Source organism: Microcebus murinus, chromosome 2 (genome assembly GCF_040939455.1).
Source record: "Microcebus murinus isolate Inina chromosome 2, M.murinus_Inina_mat1.0, whole genome shotgun sequence".
In the NCBI taxonomy this organism is placed as follows: domain Eukaryota; kingdom Metazoa; phylum Chordata; class Mammalia; order Primates; family Cheirogaleidae; genus Microcebus; species Microcebus murinus.
The window spans coordinates 90,302,152-90,321,821 of record NC_134105.1 but is presented as its reverse complement, the minus strand read 5'-3'; the positions used below and the strand labels follow the sequence as shown (position 1 = coordinate 90,321,821).

The 19,670-nt window shown below is 53.0% G+C and overlaps 1 protein-coding gene across 2 annotated transcripts; it reads left to right on the top strand.

The window, feature by feature from the left end:
• Positions 1–2,222: 2,222 nt before the first annotated feature.
• INKA2 (inka box actin regulator 2) lies at positions 2,223–19,125 on the top strand. Of its 2 annotated transcripts, none has more exons than XM_012778512.3 (2): positions 2,223–2,350; positions 14,327–19,125. In XM_012778512.3, the coding sequence occupies exon 2, from the start codon at positions 14,327–14,329 to the stop codon at positions 15,161–15,163; it is 837 nt and encodes a 278-aa protein (XP_012633966.2). In that variant the 5' UTR covers positions 2,223–2,350; the 3' UTR covers positions 15,164–19,125. The 2 variants fall into 2 exon arrangements, with proteins under 2 accessions (XP_012633966.2, XP_012633964.2); XM_012778510.2 differs by lacking the exon at positions 2,223–2,350 and adding an exon at positions 2,818–3,026.
• The last annotated feature ends 545 nt before the right edge of the window (positions 19,126–19,670 follow it).

Below are 19,670 nucleotides of genomic sequence, written 5' to 3'. Positions count from 1 at the left end.
TTTTGATTTCTTTATTATTTATTTTCAAATGAGATAATCTCATCCTCCCTCCAGGCTGAGTTCAGGAGGTGGGAGGGAGGAGGCTGATCCATCTGATTCCTTTTTACCAAAAATGAATCATGTCCCCCAACCCCCATCCTCGGCCCAGGAATATTTACCCATATTTATATAACCATGGCAACAGGTTTTATTCTGTATCACTTAAACTCTTTTAAAAAAAAAGAAAAGAAAAAGACAACTCTTTCCCCATTTCTGTCTCTTCCTCTGCCCAGATGAGAGCCACCTCTTCAGAAACAGGGTGAGGGAGAGACCCTCACACACTCCTGGCCTTCTTGGGGGCAAGGGACAAGTAAGTTGCAATGGCCCAGTACCATGAAAGGACTTCAGAGTTAGACAGTAATTGTCCTCCAATGTCCTGTGGGAACTACACAGTAATAGCACCTCTCACTTGTCTGGGACCTCTCTTTTGAGCTTTGCACTGAGATTATGGTTATCGATTTTTTTTTCTTGCCTTTACTTTAAAAATGGATGGAATGTGAGCTGGCTTTGCTAACAATATATTCTTCATCTGTAAGATGGGGTAAACATTCTCCTGGGCCTGACTACTCCACAGATCATTGTCAGAAAAGAGTTTTGTAAAGAATATAAAGTGTTGGGAGGAGGGGGAAAAGGCATTTATTGAAAACTTAAAATCTGTACCCCCATAATATGCTGAAATAATTTATTAAAAAAGAATATAAAGTGTTAGACTCACATAAACTCACATGAACCATAAACAAGGGAAACAGGTCCAATAAAAGAAAAGCATTTGTGTGAGGTCATACTTGGTTGTCACCAGTATAGAAGACCTTAACACTCAGTGCTAGGTTCTTGCCAAGAGATCAGCCTGCTTCTTTTGGAGTAGTAACCATAGCTAGCTCCTGACTTTCACGTGGATTCCAGCCCATGAGGTCTCAGAGATGGAGAAAACTAGGGCTTAAACTTGACCCTAAAGACTATTTCAACCACAGATCCACAAACGTTTGGTCACAGTTTCTTACTGCCTGGCACTGTTTAGGCAGAGAGCTAACAGCGAGCAAAGCAAGGCCCTACAGACTGGGAACCCTTTTGTGGTGTTTCTCACCACTATGTAAGGGGCCTTCCGTGGACGGTCAGTGGTCGGGTCATTCTGTCCATACTAGAATATTCAACTCCAGAACTCGTTCAGCTGGGCTGGAAAGCGCGCATCCGTCTTAAGAGTGGCTCCCACTCTGAAAACCCCGCGAGTCCCAAGGAAAGGGGTCTTTCGGAAAATTTACTCTCGAAACTGTAAAGTCGGGGGCGATGCTGCTCAGACGGGCGGGGCCCCACTCCGCAGGGCTTGGCGAGAGGCTGGCCGGGTTCTGTCCCACCCGCGCCTCCCTTTTCTTTATCCATACTCTCCCGCTGCCCCAGCTTCGCCCGAACGGGACTCAGGGCCAGGCTGAAAGGTGTGGGCAAGGTCTGTGGTGATTGAGGACTTGGGGTTAAATGGAGAGTAGAGGCCGTTCAACTGGAATCTGCAAACCTTTTCCTTCTACTAAAGATTCTCCTCTCCCCTCTTGGCTGACACAGATCGGAATGACCGCAGCGTTTTCCCTTCTCGCCTTCTCTCTCGTCCTTATACTTTTTGTCCCCGCAGAAACCCCAATTCCTGCCTGGGGCAAATTTTCCCACGTTAGTTACCTTAAAAACTACACGTTGCTAATTGCTCTAATTACTCTCTGGGCCCGCGACACCGCCCGCGGCGGGCCCAGCCCAGGGGCGCGGCGTCTCCGCGCGCGGTGGCAACTGCAGCCGGAGGGCGCGGAGGCCGGCGCGGCGGGGCCCGGGCGCGGCTGGGAGGAGCTCCCCGCCCGGCCTGCGGCCCCTCCCGAGTCCGTCGGCCGCGACTCCATCCCTCAGGGCTGGCTGGAGTCCGCACAGCTCCGCGCCCGGGCCGTGCCTGTCGAATAAAATCCGAGCGTCTTCCAGTCCCCTCTCCCTTCCCCAACCTGAAAGCTCTGCGCCGAAGGCCAGAGCGCCAGTTAGGACAACTGAAGCCCGAGTCCTGCGGGGAGAAAGCTCCCTCCCCACCCCCGCCCACGCCATTGAAAGCATCCCCATCCCATTACCCCGTTTTATGTGTTCATAAACAACCACCATCTGAAGTTATCGCGTTGATGGTCACTTTCCCTGACTGTCTCCCCTCCCCTCCTCCCTTGTGAGTTGTTGAGAGCCCCTGCCTGTCTTGTCCAGGACCCCCGGACCCACAGCCTCGCCCGAGCGCACAGCCCCTCCGCTGCTTTGTGTTAAGTACGTGGACGGAACGCGCGGCTGCTCCGCTCCGCAGGTGAGGTGAGGGCTGGGAGGACCCTCCTCTAGGAGATGAGGTGGAGCCGCACTCCCAGAGTCCTCTTCGGAAAGAACAGAGCTCCTAAGGGACTTCTGGGGAGGTTGGCGGGTGTTCCTTTCCTCATCAGAGTTCGGGGAAAGTGACAGACACTATGCCTCTTGCTGAGACCGCTGCCTAGTCCCTACCGCCAAAACTAAGCGCGCCCTTTATAAGCGAACATGGGGTCCTGTGGTGTGTTGCCTGGAGTCGTGGTGCCTCCCGCCGCGCAGGCCAGGACCAGGGGTCTCCCAGCCAGCCCCGGCGCGGCTGCAGCCGGGCTCTGTGCAAACAGAGCGGCGAGGTCCGCCCGCAGCAGCCCAGCCCGGCCCCCCGGGCCGCTCTGCCCATTGGCTGAAGACATCCCCCCTCTGAATTGTGATTGGCGGGCCCGCTTTTTCCCCCGCCCCCAGCAGCGACCACGCTCCGCAAGCAGCCGGGGAAGCCGCTCTGAGCCGGGCTCCGAGCAAAGGCTTGGCGCTGCGAGCCGCGCTGAGAGCCCGCGGAGCGCGCAGTTCTCAGTGGGGACAGGGTTCCCACCCGGGACTCTCTTGTAGAGCTGAGCCTGGCAAATGGGCGCATGAAGAAGGAGAGCAGGGAAATGGACTGCTATTTGCGCCGCCTCAAACAGGAGCTGGTAAGAGCGCAGCTGGCGCCCGGGGCGGGGAGGGGTGCTTCTCCCCGACGGTTCCTGGCCCCCGCCCAGACGCGTGGAGCCGGGACTTGTGCGGGAGGAGGAAAGCCTGAGAGGAGGGAAGAGGACGCGGACCAGCAAGCAGAGGGCAGGGCCTGTCCTTATTAGGGGCCACGAGAAAACTTCGAGCAAAGATTTGTGGGGAGACCAGACCAAGTGACAGAGAGACAGAGAGCCAGACACCAAGCTGAAATGTGACACAGAAACCGAGGTAGAAAAGAGGGAACATCCAGAGGCTGACAGACACACAGACGGAGCGAGACTCCGGCGCCGCTGACACCCAGGCCTAGGGAGCCGGGTGCGGGGGCTGCGCTGGGCATCCTGGTGCGCGCGGGCAGGCGCGACGCGGGAGGAGGCTGCGCGGGCCGGGTCTCCGCCCGGGGCAGGAGGTCAGCCGGACCGCTCGCTCGAGGGGAGCTGCTGGCGCCCTGGGCCCCCAGCCTTGCCGGGCTTGGCAGAGCTGGCGCGGCTGCGGGGGCAGGCTTGGCCGGCTGTCTGCCCGGGCTTGTCTGCCAGCAGGGAGGGGGCTGGCAGCTGTAATGACGGGGGAGGGCCCTGCGCGGGAGGAGGGGTGCTGCCTGGCAGATCGCGAGCGGGAGCTGCGGAGGCCCAGCCAGATGTCAGGTCTAAGCTTGGGGAGTGCACAGGGAGCGTGCGGAGGCCCTGGGGTGCAGAGGCTGAGAGAAGTAGCTCAGTCTGGGAGGAAAAAGAAACAACAAACAAACAAAAAGCTGAAGTGAGAGGAGTGGTGTCTGCTAAAGCTATGTTAGGGAGGCCCAGGTTGAGTCTCACTGACTTCATATACCACCCGCCCCCCCCATCCCTGCCACCTGCCGCCTTTCTTATTCCTTCACCCACCAGAATTCAGGCAGTTATAATGCTCATGCACCTCATTCTCTGCTCTGCCCATTTCCCCTTCAACCAGTCTCACTCTGTCTTTGCCTCCCTCTTTGACTTTTTGTCTCTTTTAGTTTGTCCGTCTTGAACTTGACTATTCTCAGTCTCACATTTTCTCCTGTCCTCTTCTTACTTTTCAGACCCAGGGGCACCCAGGCGCACAACCGCAGTCCTGGATCCAGAAAGTGCCAGGTCATGGCTTTTCAGATCCCCTGACAGCCTTTCCCACTCGTGCCTGCAAGGCCACACTCCTGCTTTAGGGGGGACTTGGCCCTGCTAGGGGCCAGCTTGCCGGGCAGGGTGGGCGGAGCTTGAAGTGGCAGGTGTGCTCACTGATGCTTCCTGACAAAGTCGCCCTGCCACTCTTCCCTGTCATCCCACTCTAGGGCCTGCCTTCTCAGATCAGTGATCATTTCTTTAGTCCCTTCTGTGGCTCTTTTTGTGGTGACACTCAGAGGCAAAAGTTACTCAGATAAATACTTCTTCAGTGAAAGACAGAAATATCCATTGCTGCTTTTCTGAACTTATAAATGCCCCTTTCTATACTAGTTTTCACATACTTCTCAGGTCAGTTTGGATGGCTGGCCCCTGCCCACACATAAATAATTCTCATTTTTCCCATTCATGTGTCCAATACCAGAAAGAAAGGTCAAGATATTCACAGATAATGTCTGGGATCCAAGGCCCATGCTGAGAAAGTATCTAATAGAATCCTCCCCTTTGTGCTTGGAATTGGGGACCACACCACCCACCTCAGGATCTGCCTTAATAGAGGGTTTGTGGGTGTTCCTGGCATGGGCTCGAATTTTAAAATCCTACTGATTTGCATTTTTTGCAGCACTCTAGGTGGGAGGTGGTGAGGGAGGAAGACAGAGTCTGCGGATGCCAGGAGAATAAAAAAGGCAAATAAGAATCTTCACTAAGTTGAGCTCCAGATCTTGATTTGCACCCTCTCCTGCCAAGCACTTAAGCCCCCTGTGCCTGGGAGGAGGAAGGGGAGAGGCTGAAGGCCCCAAGCTCCCCATTAGCTTTCATTTGGCCCTTTGTCTGAGCAGCTTCAGCCTTTGACTCTCTTGGAGAGGAAGCCAAATGCCTGGCCTGGGTCCCAGAATGACACTCAGATGGGAGAGCTCTGCACCCCCACACCCATGGTGCCCCGCCCCTCCCCAGTGCCAGCCTGCTCAGAGATGAGACAGAGCAGAGGGACAGGCAGAGCTAGTAGAGTTTCACACATACTCTGTCACCTTGGCTCAATGCTTAGGTAGCTGGGCCAAATCACAGTGCCTCAGTATCCCCAATGGCAGCAAAGGAGGAAGTAGAGCTGAGTTAGCCCACAGTCAGCCCTTTAGCTGCCTTTCTCTAAAGACTGTAGGGATTGAATTCAGTGCAGCTTGGTTGTGGCTGAGATAGGAAAGTATTGGCTTGTTTATAGTCCAGGTCTGTAGTGGGGTTCGAAAGGCATACAGTTGGTTTATATTGTGAGCTGGGGGTGAGGGGTTTGCACTGCAGATGGTTCGTCCCAGGCAGGATCTCCCTTGCCACCCAGGAGAATTCCGTGTTGCCTGGCTCTGCCCTAAGTTGATGTGTACCCAGGAATGGCCTCATGTAATACTGGTCAAGTTCTACATTTATTTATTTCACTAAATTACCTTCATGTTGCTTTCAAGAAGCAAATGTCCTACAGACACTGTGGGAAAAGGAAACATTAGTAGGTTGTGAAATTCTTTGTTGAAGGTGTTTTGTGCTCCCCTTCTGCATCCTGGCCCTATCATTGGCCCAGAAAAATCTAGACAAGAAGAATCTATTCTGAAAACCAAAGTAGCAGAATTTCCCAATTCCCTGAAACAGAAAATTTGCATTATAACAAGTAAGTACTAGGAGAAGGCTGAGAGCTTGGGGATCCTGGCTCAATTAGGTTGATATCTAGAGCGCTGGCCCTTTCCTCCTGTCTGCAAGGGGAAGGGGATCGGGTTTCAGGGATGAAATGTGGCAGGAGAAGTAGCAGCAGCTGACACACTTCTTCATTAGGATGAGAAGGTCAGGGCTGCAACAGCCCAGCAGGGAACACATCTCTTTCCCCACTCCAACGGGCAAAGAGGGGCCCTGCCTGAATACAGGGCCTTGGGACCAGCTGTTCCTTGCACATGGCTCCCTTGTGGGCTTCCAACAAATGGGGTAGACAGAGGCACACAGAGGAAGCAGATGTAAGATGCTCACAGGGCATTCTTTGTGAGTTCAGGTCAGTGTAAAACAAATGCAATGCATACAGGCTGAGTGATCAGGGCTCATGAACTACAGCCAGGCTGAGAAGGCTTCCTGGAGGAGGGGAGGTTGGAGGAGGTCATCTCTGGGAATGTCCATCCTAGGTGAGGCATGAGGAAGCAGCAGAGGACTTCCATCAGGCTGGGGAAGGTCCTCCGAGGAAAACCTGGTATTCCCAGAAGGCATTTCTCTAGCCTCTGGTGGCCATAAGTTCAGAAGGTTGTGGCATTGGGTAAGGACCAGGACCTAAAGGCAAAATAAGAAGAAACGTAGGACATAGAGGAGATCCAGTAGGAGTAGCTTTCAGCTCTTGGGGCAAAAGGGTAAATTACCTGAGGCCGAAAAAAGGCTTTTGCAAAGAATCTCACAATGCAGTCTTCCTTGATGTTTAACGCTAGGGGCAAGGGGCCTTTGGGCCTAGACGGACAATGTGGTCAGTGGGAAGTGTTTGGAGCATAAGATTTGGGGTCAGGCCAACTTGAACTCAAATCCTATCTCTGTATAACCCTAACATATTAGCCTCTCTGTGTCTTGGTTTCCTCATCTCTAAAATCAGGTTTAAAAATACCTACTTTATACAGCTACTGTGAAGACTAAATGACAATACCAGTGCCTTCCCAACTCTATGCCCTTCATACATAACACAGCACCTGACGTGTTGTAGGTACTTGGTAAACTCTTGATAATGGATTAATTAGACTGGTTTGCATAAGTCATTCATTCACAGAGCATGTTCATTGAGTTCATACTATGTTTAAGGTATTTACCAGGCACTAGTGCTACAGTTACAAATATATACAGACACAGATCCTGCCTTCAGGGATCTCACAATTTAACAGAAGAGATAATAACATTGATTGGTGTTAGCATTGATATGCCAGACATATAATGTATTATGCCATTTAATTGTCAAAGCAACACGAAGAAGTTGTACTTTCATTATTCTCATTTTATAAATGAGAAAAATCAAGGCAGGTTAAGTGACTTGGCCAAGGTCACAGAGCTGCTAGGTAGAGGAGCTAAGTTTCAGACCAGCCAATCTGGCTGCAGAGCTTATGCTCTTAAACCAGTACATGTATGCAAACCTCTAGTACAGAAATAGAGGATTGTGCTGTTTAGGAGGCACAGGTTCAGTGCTCTGAGAAGGGAGAAATAACCTCCAACTGGGAGATCAGGGAAAGCTTCGTGTCATGGAAGGGGTAGCATTTGAGCTAGACTTTGAGGGATAAATAGGGACAGAGGAAAAACAGCATTCTAGGCAGGCAGAATGAAACAACATGAGCACAGAGGCTGAAGGAGTGAGATGTCTGCAGACCAACTTGAGTTTGGCTAGAGCATAGGTTATGTGCAGAGAAAATGTGGGTAACAGGGCTAAAAGAATTGTTGAGTGCAGACTAAGGGGGGCCTTGAATGTTATGCTAAAGACTCTGACTTTTTCTATGTTCATTGGAGAGAGGCACAGAGATGTGCCCTGGGATCTAGGAGGTGGTATGGGGTGCAGGTGGGGTGAGGGAGGAAACTGAGGCAGAAGGATGAGTTAGAAGGTTATAACAAGAGTCTAGGCAAGAGATTATGGAGGCTTGCAGCAGAAAGAAGGTCCCTTGGCTACCCAAGGAATTTGATTGACTGCGTAGAGGGGAGCTAAAGCTGGCCGGAGGGAGGAGGGCTTGCTGAGGCTAAGAGGCCAGCTCCCCGAGGAGGCAACGTTGGGCCCCCTCTCCATCTGCTGTCTGCCTCTTCTTGCCTGAGCATGTGACCCCAGTGGATGGCTGCGTTGGGAAAGTGGGCTCATCCATTTCACATCCTGCAGTCCTCCTTTCTTTACCCTCTTCCCTCCTACCGCTCTTGGCATGGTTTTCACTTTACCTTCCTGTTGCGAGTTCCAGCCAAGAGTGCGGGGCTGTGAGGTCCCTATTCACTGAGCTGGAGAATGGGCCACTTGGCAAAAGCGAGGCTTTTCCCGTTTCCGGCCCTGAGCCTCCTCCTAGCTTCCCCAGGACTGAAAGGAACAGTGTGGCATCCTGTGAGTGATTGGGGGGGGGGGGGACGTGAGGCAGGGCACGCTGCCAGGTCCACGGGCAAAGCCGGAGCCTGTGTCAAAAGATGCTGGCTGAGCTGGGAGAGGGCGTGAGATGGATGGATGGAGGGCGCAGCTGTGGGATCAGCCAGGGGCATGGGGAGGCTTGGGACGGGAGCCGAGGATGCTGGCGTCACACTTGCCATCCCCACTCCTCCCGCACCACGAAGGGCCCAGCCAGTGCGGAGGAGGAGGAGGGTGCTGTCCGTGGCCCGCTGACCCCGCATTGCCCCCTCGAGGGCTCAGGGCTGGAGGTCCAGGATGGCTGGATCTGGCTTCCCAGCCACGTCTTCCCTGTCAGCCCCAGGCATCCTTCTTCAGATGATTCAGTGAAGAGAAGCCTTCGGTGGAAAGGGAGTAAGGGAAGGACTTCGTGCTCTTCCTCTCCATGTGGTGGCAGTTGCCCTTTGCACTTCCTGCTGACTGTCCTGGTTTCTTCCCACAGCAGTCGGATGGGGCTGAGAGGTCAGGGATTATGACGACATGGAGTAAGACAGCCAGCCCGGGGGGGGGCCCAGTCCTCTCACCAATAGGCCTCGGGACCTCAGGCGATAGATCAGTGCTCCTACCCTCGGAGCTCGGGATGATGTCGCGCAATCCTCAGATGGAAACTTTTAGTTTAATGTACACATATGTATTTATAGTCACCATCTGTCTATGGCAAGCGGTAAACACTTCATACAAGCTCCATTATAAATACATTTATTTACATAGACAGTAGATTTAAATAAAGTATTAAATAGGAGACTGGGCCATATGTAGACTCGGTGAAAATCATGAAGGAGGCTGGGACTGCAGGCCAGGTCCCCAGACTAGTGTGGGGCTCCTCACAGACACCGGGAGGGCACCTGCAGCCACATGGCTCCAATACAGCAGGGACACCGGGCTGGTCTCCACCCTAGCCCCAGAGGCGAAAAGTTTGACGTGCAGAAAATGTTCGGAATGAAATCTTGGGAGGCCCAGGGGACGGGACGCTGTGGGTGGAGATGGGCTGTGGGGTGGGGTGGAGGCAACAGGGGGGATGGCAAGACCTTTCCCAGCCTTTCTCAGAAGGGACTGCTCCGACCTTCCCTGGGATATGCTTGTTAAGGGCTTCCCCTCTGAGGGTGGAGCGGGTTAGCTGCGCGTGTGAGACCCGCGGTGGGGAAGAGGGAGGGGGCTGTTAGATCCATCCCTGATCAAACTCGTCAGGACCCAGTAGACCTTCTTGTGAATTCTCCCGCTGACTCCCAGGAGCAAGTTGGGTATGGTTTGGTCCCTGTTCTGAGGAAGATCCTGAGACTCTGAGACATTAGGAGGCCAGAGAGGAACTCAGCGCTCTACTGCCTAGAAACTAGGATTTCCAGTTGTTAATTTCTAGTTGTTCATTTCAGGATTTTTCTCTCTCTGAGATGGTCCTGTCCTTTGCTCCACAGCCCGCACTGCTCTTTCCCCTCCTTTCCCTCTTTAGTTCCTGAGGCAAGGGAGGTCCTGGGATCTAAGAAGGTCCCACGCTCTAGACAAGAGAGCAGCTTGGCCTCTGGCTCTTCCTCCTCGGGTGACATCACCCCCTTGGGGTCAGTTGGGAAAGACTGTCCTGCTGCTCCCCTCTCAGCCAACACCCAGCTGATGCTCCTGCTTCCCCCTCTCCTGGCCTCCCGGTTTCCCACGACTCGGCTTCCTTCTTCCGATCTCATCCCCCTGGCAGCTGCCTTCTCGCCCTTCAGCGTCAGCACCCTGTCTGGCTGGGCCAACTGAGCTCGTGTGGGAGTGGGGGGTGGTGGATTCAGGGCCATCCCTCTCTTTCCACTCCCCTTCCCCTTCATGGACAGGGGTGGGGGAAGGGGCAGGACAAGAGATGCATTTCTCCTTGATTAGACCAGACATGATGAATGGAATCCTCTCATTACTATGTGCTAAGTTTCACCAAGAAAGAAATGTTCTGGAAGTACACAGGAAGTCTTAAATTAACAGCCAAAATTCTCCAAATGCTTCCTTTGTGCCACGCAGAGATACACATTACCTCACCTTATGTGTATCTAGCTGTATGAGGCAGGAACTATTATTATTCCCATTTTAAAGAATGGAGAAATTGAAAAACGGAGACTTTAAATAATGGGCCCAGGTCACACAGCTACTATGTGGCAGTGCTGAGATTTGAACTCTGTTCCATTTGTCTCCAGAACTGAAGTTCTTAAGCAATACAGAATATTATTTTCCATATGGGAGCAGTTTCAGCCCTTGTTTACTTAAATGGGGCCTCTGTTTTATGGGCAGCCCTGAATTCATGCATACCACACACATTCATTCTCACTGGAAAACTGTACAAAATGTCAGCATTATTTCTTACGGATTTTTCCATACTGGAAGAGATTGAATGGGGTCATTTCATTCCTCCCAATGCCTCTGACCTGGGCTGTGTTTAGCCTTCTGGGAGGAAGCCTGCCAGCTCAGACTCCTTGCCTCTTGGTGACATGAAACCTTGGGGAACGCCCTGCACCTTCCTCCCTGTGTGGTGAGTTACTGTGTGAAGGTAGCAAGCTGGGGAAGGATGCTGGGGTTGTCAGTGGTACTCAGTATATGTTTTGTGGGTATGTACCAAGTGCAAGTGCTAGCAAGGTTCTGGGGTGACATAACAATGTGCAGATCTCAGTCCCTGCCCTTAAGCGGTAGATGCTCAATGTTAATGTCAAGAGTGACTGAGCATTTAACCCCTGGAGGACATGAGCAAGTGCATGAGTAGCACACTACGGGGAAGGGCATATTAAGTATTACAGAAGAGGTTTTAGCAGGAGCATGGTGGGTACATCTAAGGGAGAAGGGCTGTGTCTGGAGTTCAAAGTTAGAATTCTGTCATGGAGGGTCTTGACTGCAGGATCAAATAGAGTCTGGGTGAAGGAGAGTCACAAGTTGAGATGATAGGTGGTGTGTGCTGGGGAGACTGATCAGCCCTCATGTGTCTGGTGGCTCGGAAGCCTTCTAGGAAGCTTCTGCACCGTTGCAGGGGATGGATGGGAAGATGCAAGGCATTTGAGGGAGGAGGAATCTCACACAGTACAGATTAAGTTGGATAGGAGCGGGGGTGGTTGAATGGAGAAGCCAAAAATGACTCTGAGGTTCCAGGTAAGGATGACAAGGAAAGTGGCACTGGGGGAGGGGAGTAAAATAGGGAAGTCAGAGGGAGAAGCAGCTTGCTAGGAAGGAACCAAGTTTGGTTTGGGGCTTAGAGTCTCCTCTGACTCTGCTCTGGGTCTTACCGGCTGCAGCTGGGTGATTCTGAAAGGAAGGGGTCAGGAGGGTAGAAGCAAAGAGGCCAGAGCGAGGGGCCGTCACCAACATGTGCAGCCACCCCACAGGCTCTGTGTCCCTTGCTGCTGCTGCTGCTGCCACTCAAATGGTGTATACTTGCCTGAGCAGTCTGGCAACCCCCAGGGCTGTGAGGGCCTAGAACCACCACTTCTCGCCCTGTCTTGAGGAAAGTGCACAACGTGTGGCCAGTCCCCACACCTCAGCAAAGGCCTCCTTGCCCACAGGACAGTCAGTCCACCACTGTCCTTTAGTGCTGCTGGCTCCTGGGGAGTCTGGCCCAGATCCCCCATCCCTGCCAGGGCCAGGGTTGGCAGGGGAGGTTTCCATCTAGAAGCCTGAGAGGTCAGCTGCCAGCCGAGCCCTGCAGAGCCTCCTCCATGCCTGCCCTTCCGATCCCTCTACCCCTCCACCCTCTGGGCTTAGCTCTGTGCATTAAGACAAGCCTGGGAGGTAAGATGACCCCGTGGTTCTCTGGAGGGCTTAAGAAACAGATGGTCCCCGCACATGAGGTTTGCTGTTGGTAACTTGATCAGGATCTGGGCAGGGAGCTGGCGGGACCAAGGCAGCTTGGGCCCGGGGACTGGGAATATTGTGAATGTTATCAGACACAGCCTCCCCTCCCCGGCCTCCAAATTCGGCTCTCACCCAAGTCAATCTCTCAACCCCTTCCAGCTGGCACATGGGATCCAGGCCTTAGACACTCACAAAGGGGCTGGGAGAACTGGCCCCCAGGATCCCCATTCTGACTTGGCCAGGCAGCACAGCAATTGGGCTGAGAAGGCAGGAAGAGTGCTGGAGCCAAGTCTGAGAGCAGCTGAGAGAGGACAGGTGTTTGGGAGGGAGAGACAGGCTGGGAAGAGCTGGGCAAGGGTTTTCAGAAAATAGGAGTTCCCTGGCCTTGTCTCCCTCCTGACCAGTCAGATGTGAACAGCAATTAAAGGAAACCCCATGCCTACCCTTTCTCTTTGGGAATCTGAGCTCCTCCTCATCTCCTAATGCCCTTTCAACCCTTCTCCACTGCCCAATAGAGATGCAGTCCCCAACCCCCAGGCTGCTTGGGTCAGTGGCCTGCTAGGAACTGGGCCACACAGCTGGAGGTGAGCAGGGGACAGCCAAGCAAAGCTTCATCTGTATTTACAACCACTCCCTATCGCATAAGTGCCCTGCATAACCTCTGCCTCCTGTCAGATCAGCAGGGGCATCAGATTCTCCTAGGAGTACAAACCCTACTGTAAACCACGCATGCGAGGGATCTAGGTTGCACACGCCCCTTATATGAATCTAATGCCTGATGATATGAGGTAGCGATGTTAGTGCTGGGGAATGGCTGCAAATACAGATTATCATTAGCAGAGAGGTTTGCACTTGAATCATCCTGAAACCACCCCTACCTCTCCCGGTCCATGGAAAAATTGTCTTCCATGAAACCAGTCCCTGGTCAAAAAGGTTGGGGATCACTGCTATAGAGGACAGAGCAGCCTTAAAACCCAGAGCTACTTCCCAGCCATCTGGAGGCAGCACAGCTTGAACAACCCTTATCTGAAATGCTTGGGACCAAGCATTTGGAGCAAGTGTTTTGGATTTCAGATGTTTTTGGATTTTGGAGTATTTGCATATATGCAATGAGATGTCTTAAGGTATAGGACCCAAGTTCAAACATGAAATTTGTTGGGGTGGGCATGGTGGCTCATGCCTGTAATCCCAGCTCTTTGGGAGGCCAAGGCAGGAGGATCACTTGAGGCCAGAAGTTCGAGACCAGCGTGGGCAACATAGACTCCATCTCTACAGAAAAATAGAAAAATTATCTGGCTGTAGTGGCACATGCCTGTAGTCCCAGCTACTCAGGAGGCTAAGGAAGGTGGATCACTTGAGCCCAGGAGTTTGAGGTTGGAGTGAGCTATGATGATACCATTGCACTCTACCCTGGGCAACAGAGCTAGAGTGTCTCTAAAAAAACCACCATGTCAGTGCTCCAAAAGTTTTTGATTTTGGAGCATTTCAAAGTTTGGATTTCCAGATTAGGGATGCTCAACCTGTATTTGGTAGTTAGGACTACAACCTTTGGAGTGAGACAGTCTTGTGTTTGAGTTCTCTGAGATGTGTGACCTTAGGTAATTTACTTTACCCTTACCACAGTTTACTCATTACTTAAAATAATTATAGCAACCTCATTTAATAAAGATTAAATAAGATGAAGTGCATAGAGTCCTCAGCACAATTCCTGCTACATAGTAAATGCTCACAAATTGTTATTGCCACCATCATCATTTCAGGGAGGCTCAGAGAAGAAGAGGGTTCAGACACAAAAAAGGACAAGGATGGTCCCTACAACTTCGTGTGCCTTCAGGATGACCTCAGCTCTACCTCTTACTGTCTAACTTTGGGCAAGTTACTTATGTGCCTAAATGCCCTCATCCATAAAATGGGAACAACAATAGTCACTACCTACCGGTAGGGTAGTTGGAGAGATTAAATATATATATATAGCTTATATGTATAGCTTAGGACAGTGCCTACCTTAGCTAGTTATTTGCCATTAGTATTATTTCCTTTATCCAGCACTGATTTGCACTGTAGTAGTCTGTTGAGAGGTTAGTGGCAAGCTGGATGGCCCTGGAAGCGTGGGTTTGGTGGGGATCTGGGTTCAGGGCTGTGAGCGTCAGCCCTCCCTGTTGCCCTCCATGGGTCACTGGCCCTGTGCTTCCTCTCTCCCCTGCAGATGTCAATGAAAGAGGTGGGCGATGGCTTACAGGATCAGATGAACTGCATGATGGGTGCGCTGCAAGAACTGAAGCTCCTACAGGTGCAGACAGCATTGGAACAGCTGGAGATCTCTGGAGGGGGGCCTGTGCCAGGCTGCCCTGAAAGTCCTGGGACACAGCCCGACCGCCCTCGATGGGAGGGCGGCAGAAGTCCTGCTAGGCCCGTGGTCAGCCCTCCTTCCAGTCAGCCTTCTCTTGGCAGCAGCAAGCTTCCGGCCCATAGGAGAGTCTGTGGGAGGGAGTTAGCCCCCCTGCCCAGGACACAGCTGCTGCACCAGAGCTGTGTCCAGCAGGGGTCGGAGCAGGTGGAACCAGATGACTGGACGGCCACATTGATGTCCCGGGGCCGGAATCGACAGCCTCTGGTATTAGGGGACAACGTTTTTGCGGACCTGGTGGGAAACTGGCTAGACCTGCCAGAACTGGAGAAAGGTGGGGAGAAAGGTGAGACTGGGGGGGCGGGCGAGCCCAAAGGAGAGAAAGGCCAGCCCCGGGAGCTGAGCCGCAGGTTTGCCCTCACAGCAAACATCTTTAGGAAGTTCTTGCGTAGCGTGCGGCCTGACCGGGACCGGCTGCTGAAGGAGAAACCAGGCTGGGTGACACCTGTGGTCCCTGAGCCCCGATCAGGACGCTCCCAGAAGGTCAAGAAGCGGAGCCATTCCAAGGGCTCTGGACATTTCCGATTCCCAGGCAGTGGGGAGCACAGACGAGGGGAAAATCCCTCCACAAATTGCCCCAAGGCCCTGGAGCCCTCACCCTCTGGCTTTGATATTAACACAGCTGTTTGGGTCTGAATCCTAGAGACAGAAAGTTGACTGACCTGAAAGGGCCAGGCCCCTGGAGAGGAGGGAGGGCAGGCAGGATGGCTTTCAAGAGCTCAAGTCCAAGTTCATTTTCCCTAGAAGGGAGGGAGAAGCCAGAGTTCTCAGCACAGGGCTGAAAGGAATGTGGTTGGGAGAGGCTGTCTCAGGGGCTGGCTGGTGGGGTGGGGAGGTAAGAGTTCCTGGAGAGAGAGAGAGAGAGAGAGAGAGAATGAATGTGTGTGTGTGTGTTGCTCACTTTGGGGCTGGAGGTGAGAGTAGGGGAGGGCAGAAGGAGAAGACCATGAAATCCCTCTGACATTCCTCCACTGCCCCCCAACACCTCAGTTGAACATTCTGTCTGGAAAAGAGCACCAGAGCCCCAGGTTCCCCAGAAAGGCCCCCAGTAAAGACCTGTCTCTGTGGCCCTAACCTTATAACTGTCTGCTTCCCCAGCAAGGCATTGCTCCAGGCACAGGGACTGAACTCCAGCCCTCCTGCGAGTTGGAGCAGCAGGGAGGCAAAACCGCACCTTTTTTTTTTTAAGTTGCCTTTGAGGTTTCAGCCCAGACCTGGACCCTGAGCGCAGAGCTGAATGAGTGCAGTGTGTAAGGAGCAGCCGGGGAAGCCCCTGGCATTCCTCACCTCCCCCCAAATGCACAGGGGAGGAAGGATATCGGTGTGGCACTGTGCACTTTTGAGAAAGCCTTTTCAGAAACATGGTCTCATGTTTCTAATGAGTGGGCACCCAGGGCGGGCGTTAGCCCATGTTCCATGTAAGGAAACAAGCCCAGATCTGCTGCCTGTCCAGGAACACCGTTGGCAGGAGGAGGTGGAACGGGGCAGGCCGGACTGCAGAGTGGAAGCCGAGCCCTGCAGTTACCTATGCTCCTCCCCCGCAGTCCTTGGAGCCCCCTCCCCAAGGCCCTGTCTCCTGCACTGAATTCCCACCCGGGGCAGGTTAACATGGAAATTCACCGGTGAGGAGACGACCAGCGCAGAAGGAATACCCACTCCTGTGTACACCCCTAGCTCCCTTCCGCGGCCCCTCCCCGCTAGGCGCTGCCCTTGGCCTCAGGTTCCCCCCTCGCCCCGCAGTCGGCCTGGGCGGAGGGGCGGAGCGGGGGGCGGCAGTTCAGCCCCAGCTTTTCTAAAGCCGCTCTGGGCACGTGGCTCGAGGAGAGCCGCCGGCGGATCTGGGCCAGCCCCGGCCCGCGCTGCGCGAGCCGCCGTCCCCGCTCCGGCAGGGAACGCCCACTGGCTGGGAAAAGACAAAGCGGGTCCCTGTGTGGCTGAGCCTGCGCGGGAGGACACGCCCTCTCCCCTCTGCCCTCCCGGCCGGGCGCCCTCCGGCATGACTGGGTGTGACAGCTGCAATTAGAGGCAAGACGCCTTCCTGCCCTCTAAGCGTTGATAGCAAATTGGAGAAGAGAAAAATAACAAGAAAGGCTCTTCCGCCTGCTTCCTGGGCCCCCAGCGGCGGAGAGGGAGGGAGTGGGCTTAGAGCTCGAGTTGGAGGTGCGCAGCGACCATTTGAGGGTGGTTAGGGTCACCCTCAAATCCACACACAGTCAAGTGGTAGGTGTTGAGTTTTTGGTGGGGAAAGCGCTCATTTTTGTTGTTTTGTGCACTTGCTATTTGCCAGGTAGTGTGCACATCTCTCTAATTTAGAACAACTCTAGAAGGCACTGTTCTCCAGATACCTCAGTGGAAATTCTTAGCACTCACCTAAACTGGCCACATGGGGCTGGCTTGCAAATGAAAGAACCAAGATTTGAACCAGGGGGTTATCTGACTCGCCAACTCCTGTCCTTTCCTCTCTACCTACCTACTGAGCTAGCTCTTTCTAGAAGAGCCAGCCCTTGCCAATCCCTCCTGTCTCTCCAGAGAACTCTGACATTTGGTCTTGGGTGAAGGGATGTTTGTTGGCTGTGGCTGCCTTTGGTTGTGGTGGTGGTGGTAATGGCGTGTGTGTGTGTGTGTGTGTGTGTGTGTGTGTGTGTGGACAATGTGCATGTGAAGATTCCACCTACTCACTGATTTGTAAGGAAGGAAATGTGTGCTGCTGGGTGGTGGAGAAGCCATGCAGACAATTATTCAAGATGACACCAGCTCCAAGTCTGGAATAATTCTATAGGAAACCAAGCCAAGAAGCCCATTCATCTGCACTCATCTATTTTGTGGACTGGTCAAAGCAGCTCAGATTGATGGAACAAAACTTTTATGAATACCTCCCGATGCTAAGGAACAGAGCAATGAAAGGGACCCAGTTGCTGACCTCCAGAGGATCCAGGAAAACAAAGAAGCAGATTTTTAACCATTGGTTAACCAGAAGAGATTCAAGGGACTAAAAACTCATTTTAACTTGGGCCAGAACAAAACAATTAGGAAGTGACGTTTGCTGCCAACGTAATTCACAGGTGCCAGGCATCTTCACTTTTGTGTTCTTAATTCCTTCTCATGACACCCTAAAAGTGGTTGCTGTTACTCTTATTAATATTTTACATGGATAGGCTCAAAGAAGTTAAGCAACTCATTCAAGGTCACAGAATGGCAGAGTTGGGATTGAAACAGTTCCAAATGACTTCCAGCCTTGTGCTTTTCATACTACCCCACAAATTGTCCATACCCACTCCAATGCCAAATCAAGAGGAACAACAAAAACCCTGTCCTCCCATATTATCCATGTCCCTACACAGACAAATGGCATGTGACTGTCAGATGGAGGAATTTTGCCAGGGTCTTGAGAGGGCTGATGTGGCCCCACCCACTATGTCATGCTTTGCTAATGAAAGGTTATGGTAATTCATTTCCCCTCCCCGCCAATCTTTACTTCCCTCCCCTCTGGACTCAATGGGAATGCCTGTGGGTAGGAGATAGTGGAAGTAAGCAGAAAGAAACTGACAGCTTAATTCTGCCTCTGGGACTCCTGTTATGGTTAATTAGGACATGTAGAGAAGCTGAAAGCCCATTTGCTGCCCTGCCTGGCATGCAGCCCCACCCCACACCTGGCCCACTTCCCTGGCAGGTACTGGGGCCACCTAACTGGCCCAGGCATCTGCTGAGGGCTCCAACTGCTTCTTTGTGGCCAGAGTGTGTCTGTAGATGATCCCCAACTATAGCAGGAACCCGTCCCTGCTGGGCATGGCTGATGAGGCCTGCCTGGTCTCCCTCCTTCCTTTCTCTTTCCAACCTTTCAGACCCAGTCCTTTACCAGGACTGGGATCTCTCTTTTCCCCCTCCTTCAGGCACCCCTCTGCACCCCATCCCTCAGGGTGATCTCTGAACCCAAACTTGCCCTGAGGAATAGAGACCTGGCTCTGCCCCCACCTCACCTTCCCCCAGGGCCTTGTGAGGGACAGTCTCCTGCATCTTTCCCAGGTCACACCAACCTTTCCTGCATGGCCTGGACAAGAGCGAGAGCACATAGCCTGTCTCTTGGGGAGCAGGGGCCTGTCTGCCTTCTCCAGAGCAGCCGTCAGTCCATCTCAGGTGACTTCCCCACCCAGCACAGTTAAGGCACTTCCGCCAGCCCATGGTGTGAGCACTACATCTGTAGTCAAGCAGACAGGATTGGAGACCCATTTCCGTCACTGTGTAAGCTTCGGCATGTTGCTTGACCTTTCTGAGCCTCACTTTTCTTATCTGTGAAATGCGGATAATGCGGGGCTGCTGTGGGGTTAAAGGACATCATGTACCTAGGGGTCAGGCACACTGCCTGGATCACAGCAGAAGCTCAGCAGACACCGGACTAGCACCCCTGCAGTGCAGGCGCTAACTATGTGACCTGAGGCAAAAGTACTAAAAAAAAGTGTTTTCTCTGAGCCTTGGTCTCTTCTGTTAACACATTTATACTGACCCTTATTACCTCACAGAGCTGTAGGGAGGATGAGAGCAGACAATAGGTATGAACACGTCTTTGTACATTATAAAAATATCACCCAGATGGGCTGTGACTTGCTGCGTGGCGAACTTGCCTGTTCCGGGAGGGATGATATATGCGTGCTGTGGGGGAGGAAGGCAGCCACACGGCTGAGCTGCAGGCTGAGCTGCAGAATCGGTGCTTGAGGCCTCTTTGCCTGAGGACCTGCTCTAGGGAGCACTCCCACCCCTGCACCCTAGCTCTCCCTCACAGTCAGCCCTAAGCACCCTCCAATTCCTGGCAAGGGGCAGAGTTGAAGGAATCAGGTCCTGCTGGTTTGAGAAGAATTAGGCCTCTGGTCTGCTCTGTGCTCCTTAAGGCCTTAGTCGCTGGAGTCTGGGCCAGGCTCCGCACCTGTCCCTTCCTCCTGCCTCCCGCCATCCTCAGGGCTCATGGCCCAAAGGTGCCGGGGCTATGCCCCTAAAATCCATTCCCTCCTGATGGGGTGGGGCATCTGTGAAGCCCCTCTCATATGAGAGGTGGTCTTGGGGCTCAGCCTGGTGCTGCCAGAGGAGGGGTGACATGCTAGAGAGGTGTAGGGTAAGACGCTTCAACTGCAGTCATCCCCTTAGTACTATT

What these genes read in the sequence shown, in the direction of transcription:
- INKA2 (XM_012778510.2), top strand. Translation starts at nt 2,970, where the DNA reads ATGAAGAAGGAGAGCAGGGAAATGGACTGCTATTTGCGCCGCCTCAAA. An exon ending in GCCGCCTCAAACAGGAGCTG is followed by an intron (nt 3,027 to 14,326) that starts GTAAGAGCGCAG and finishes TCTCCCCTGCAG; the next exon opens with ATGTCAATGAAAGAGGTGGG.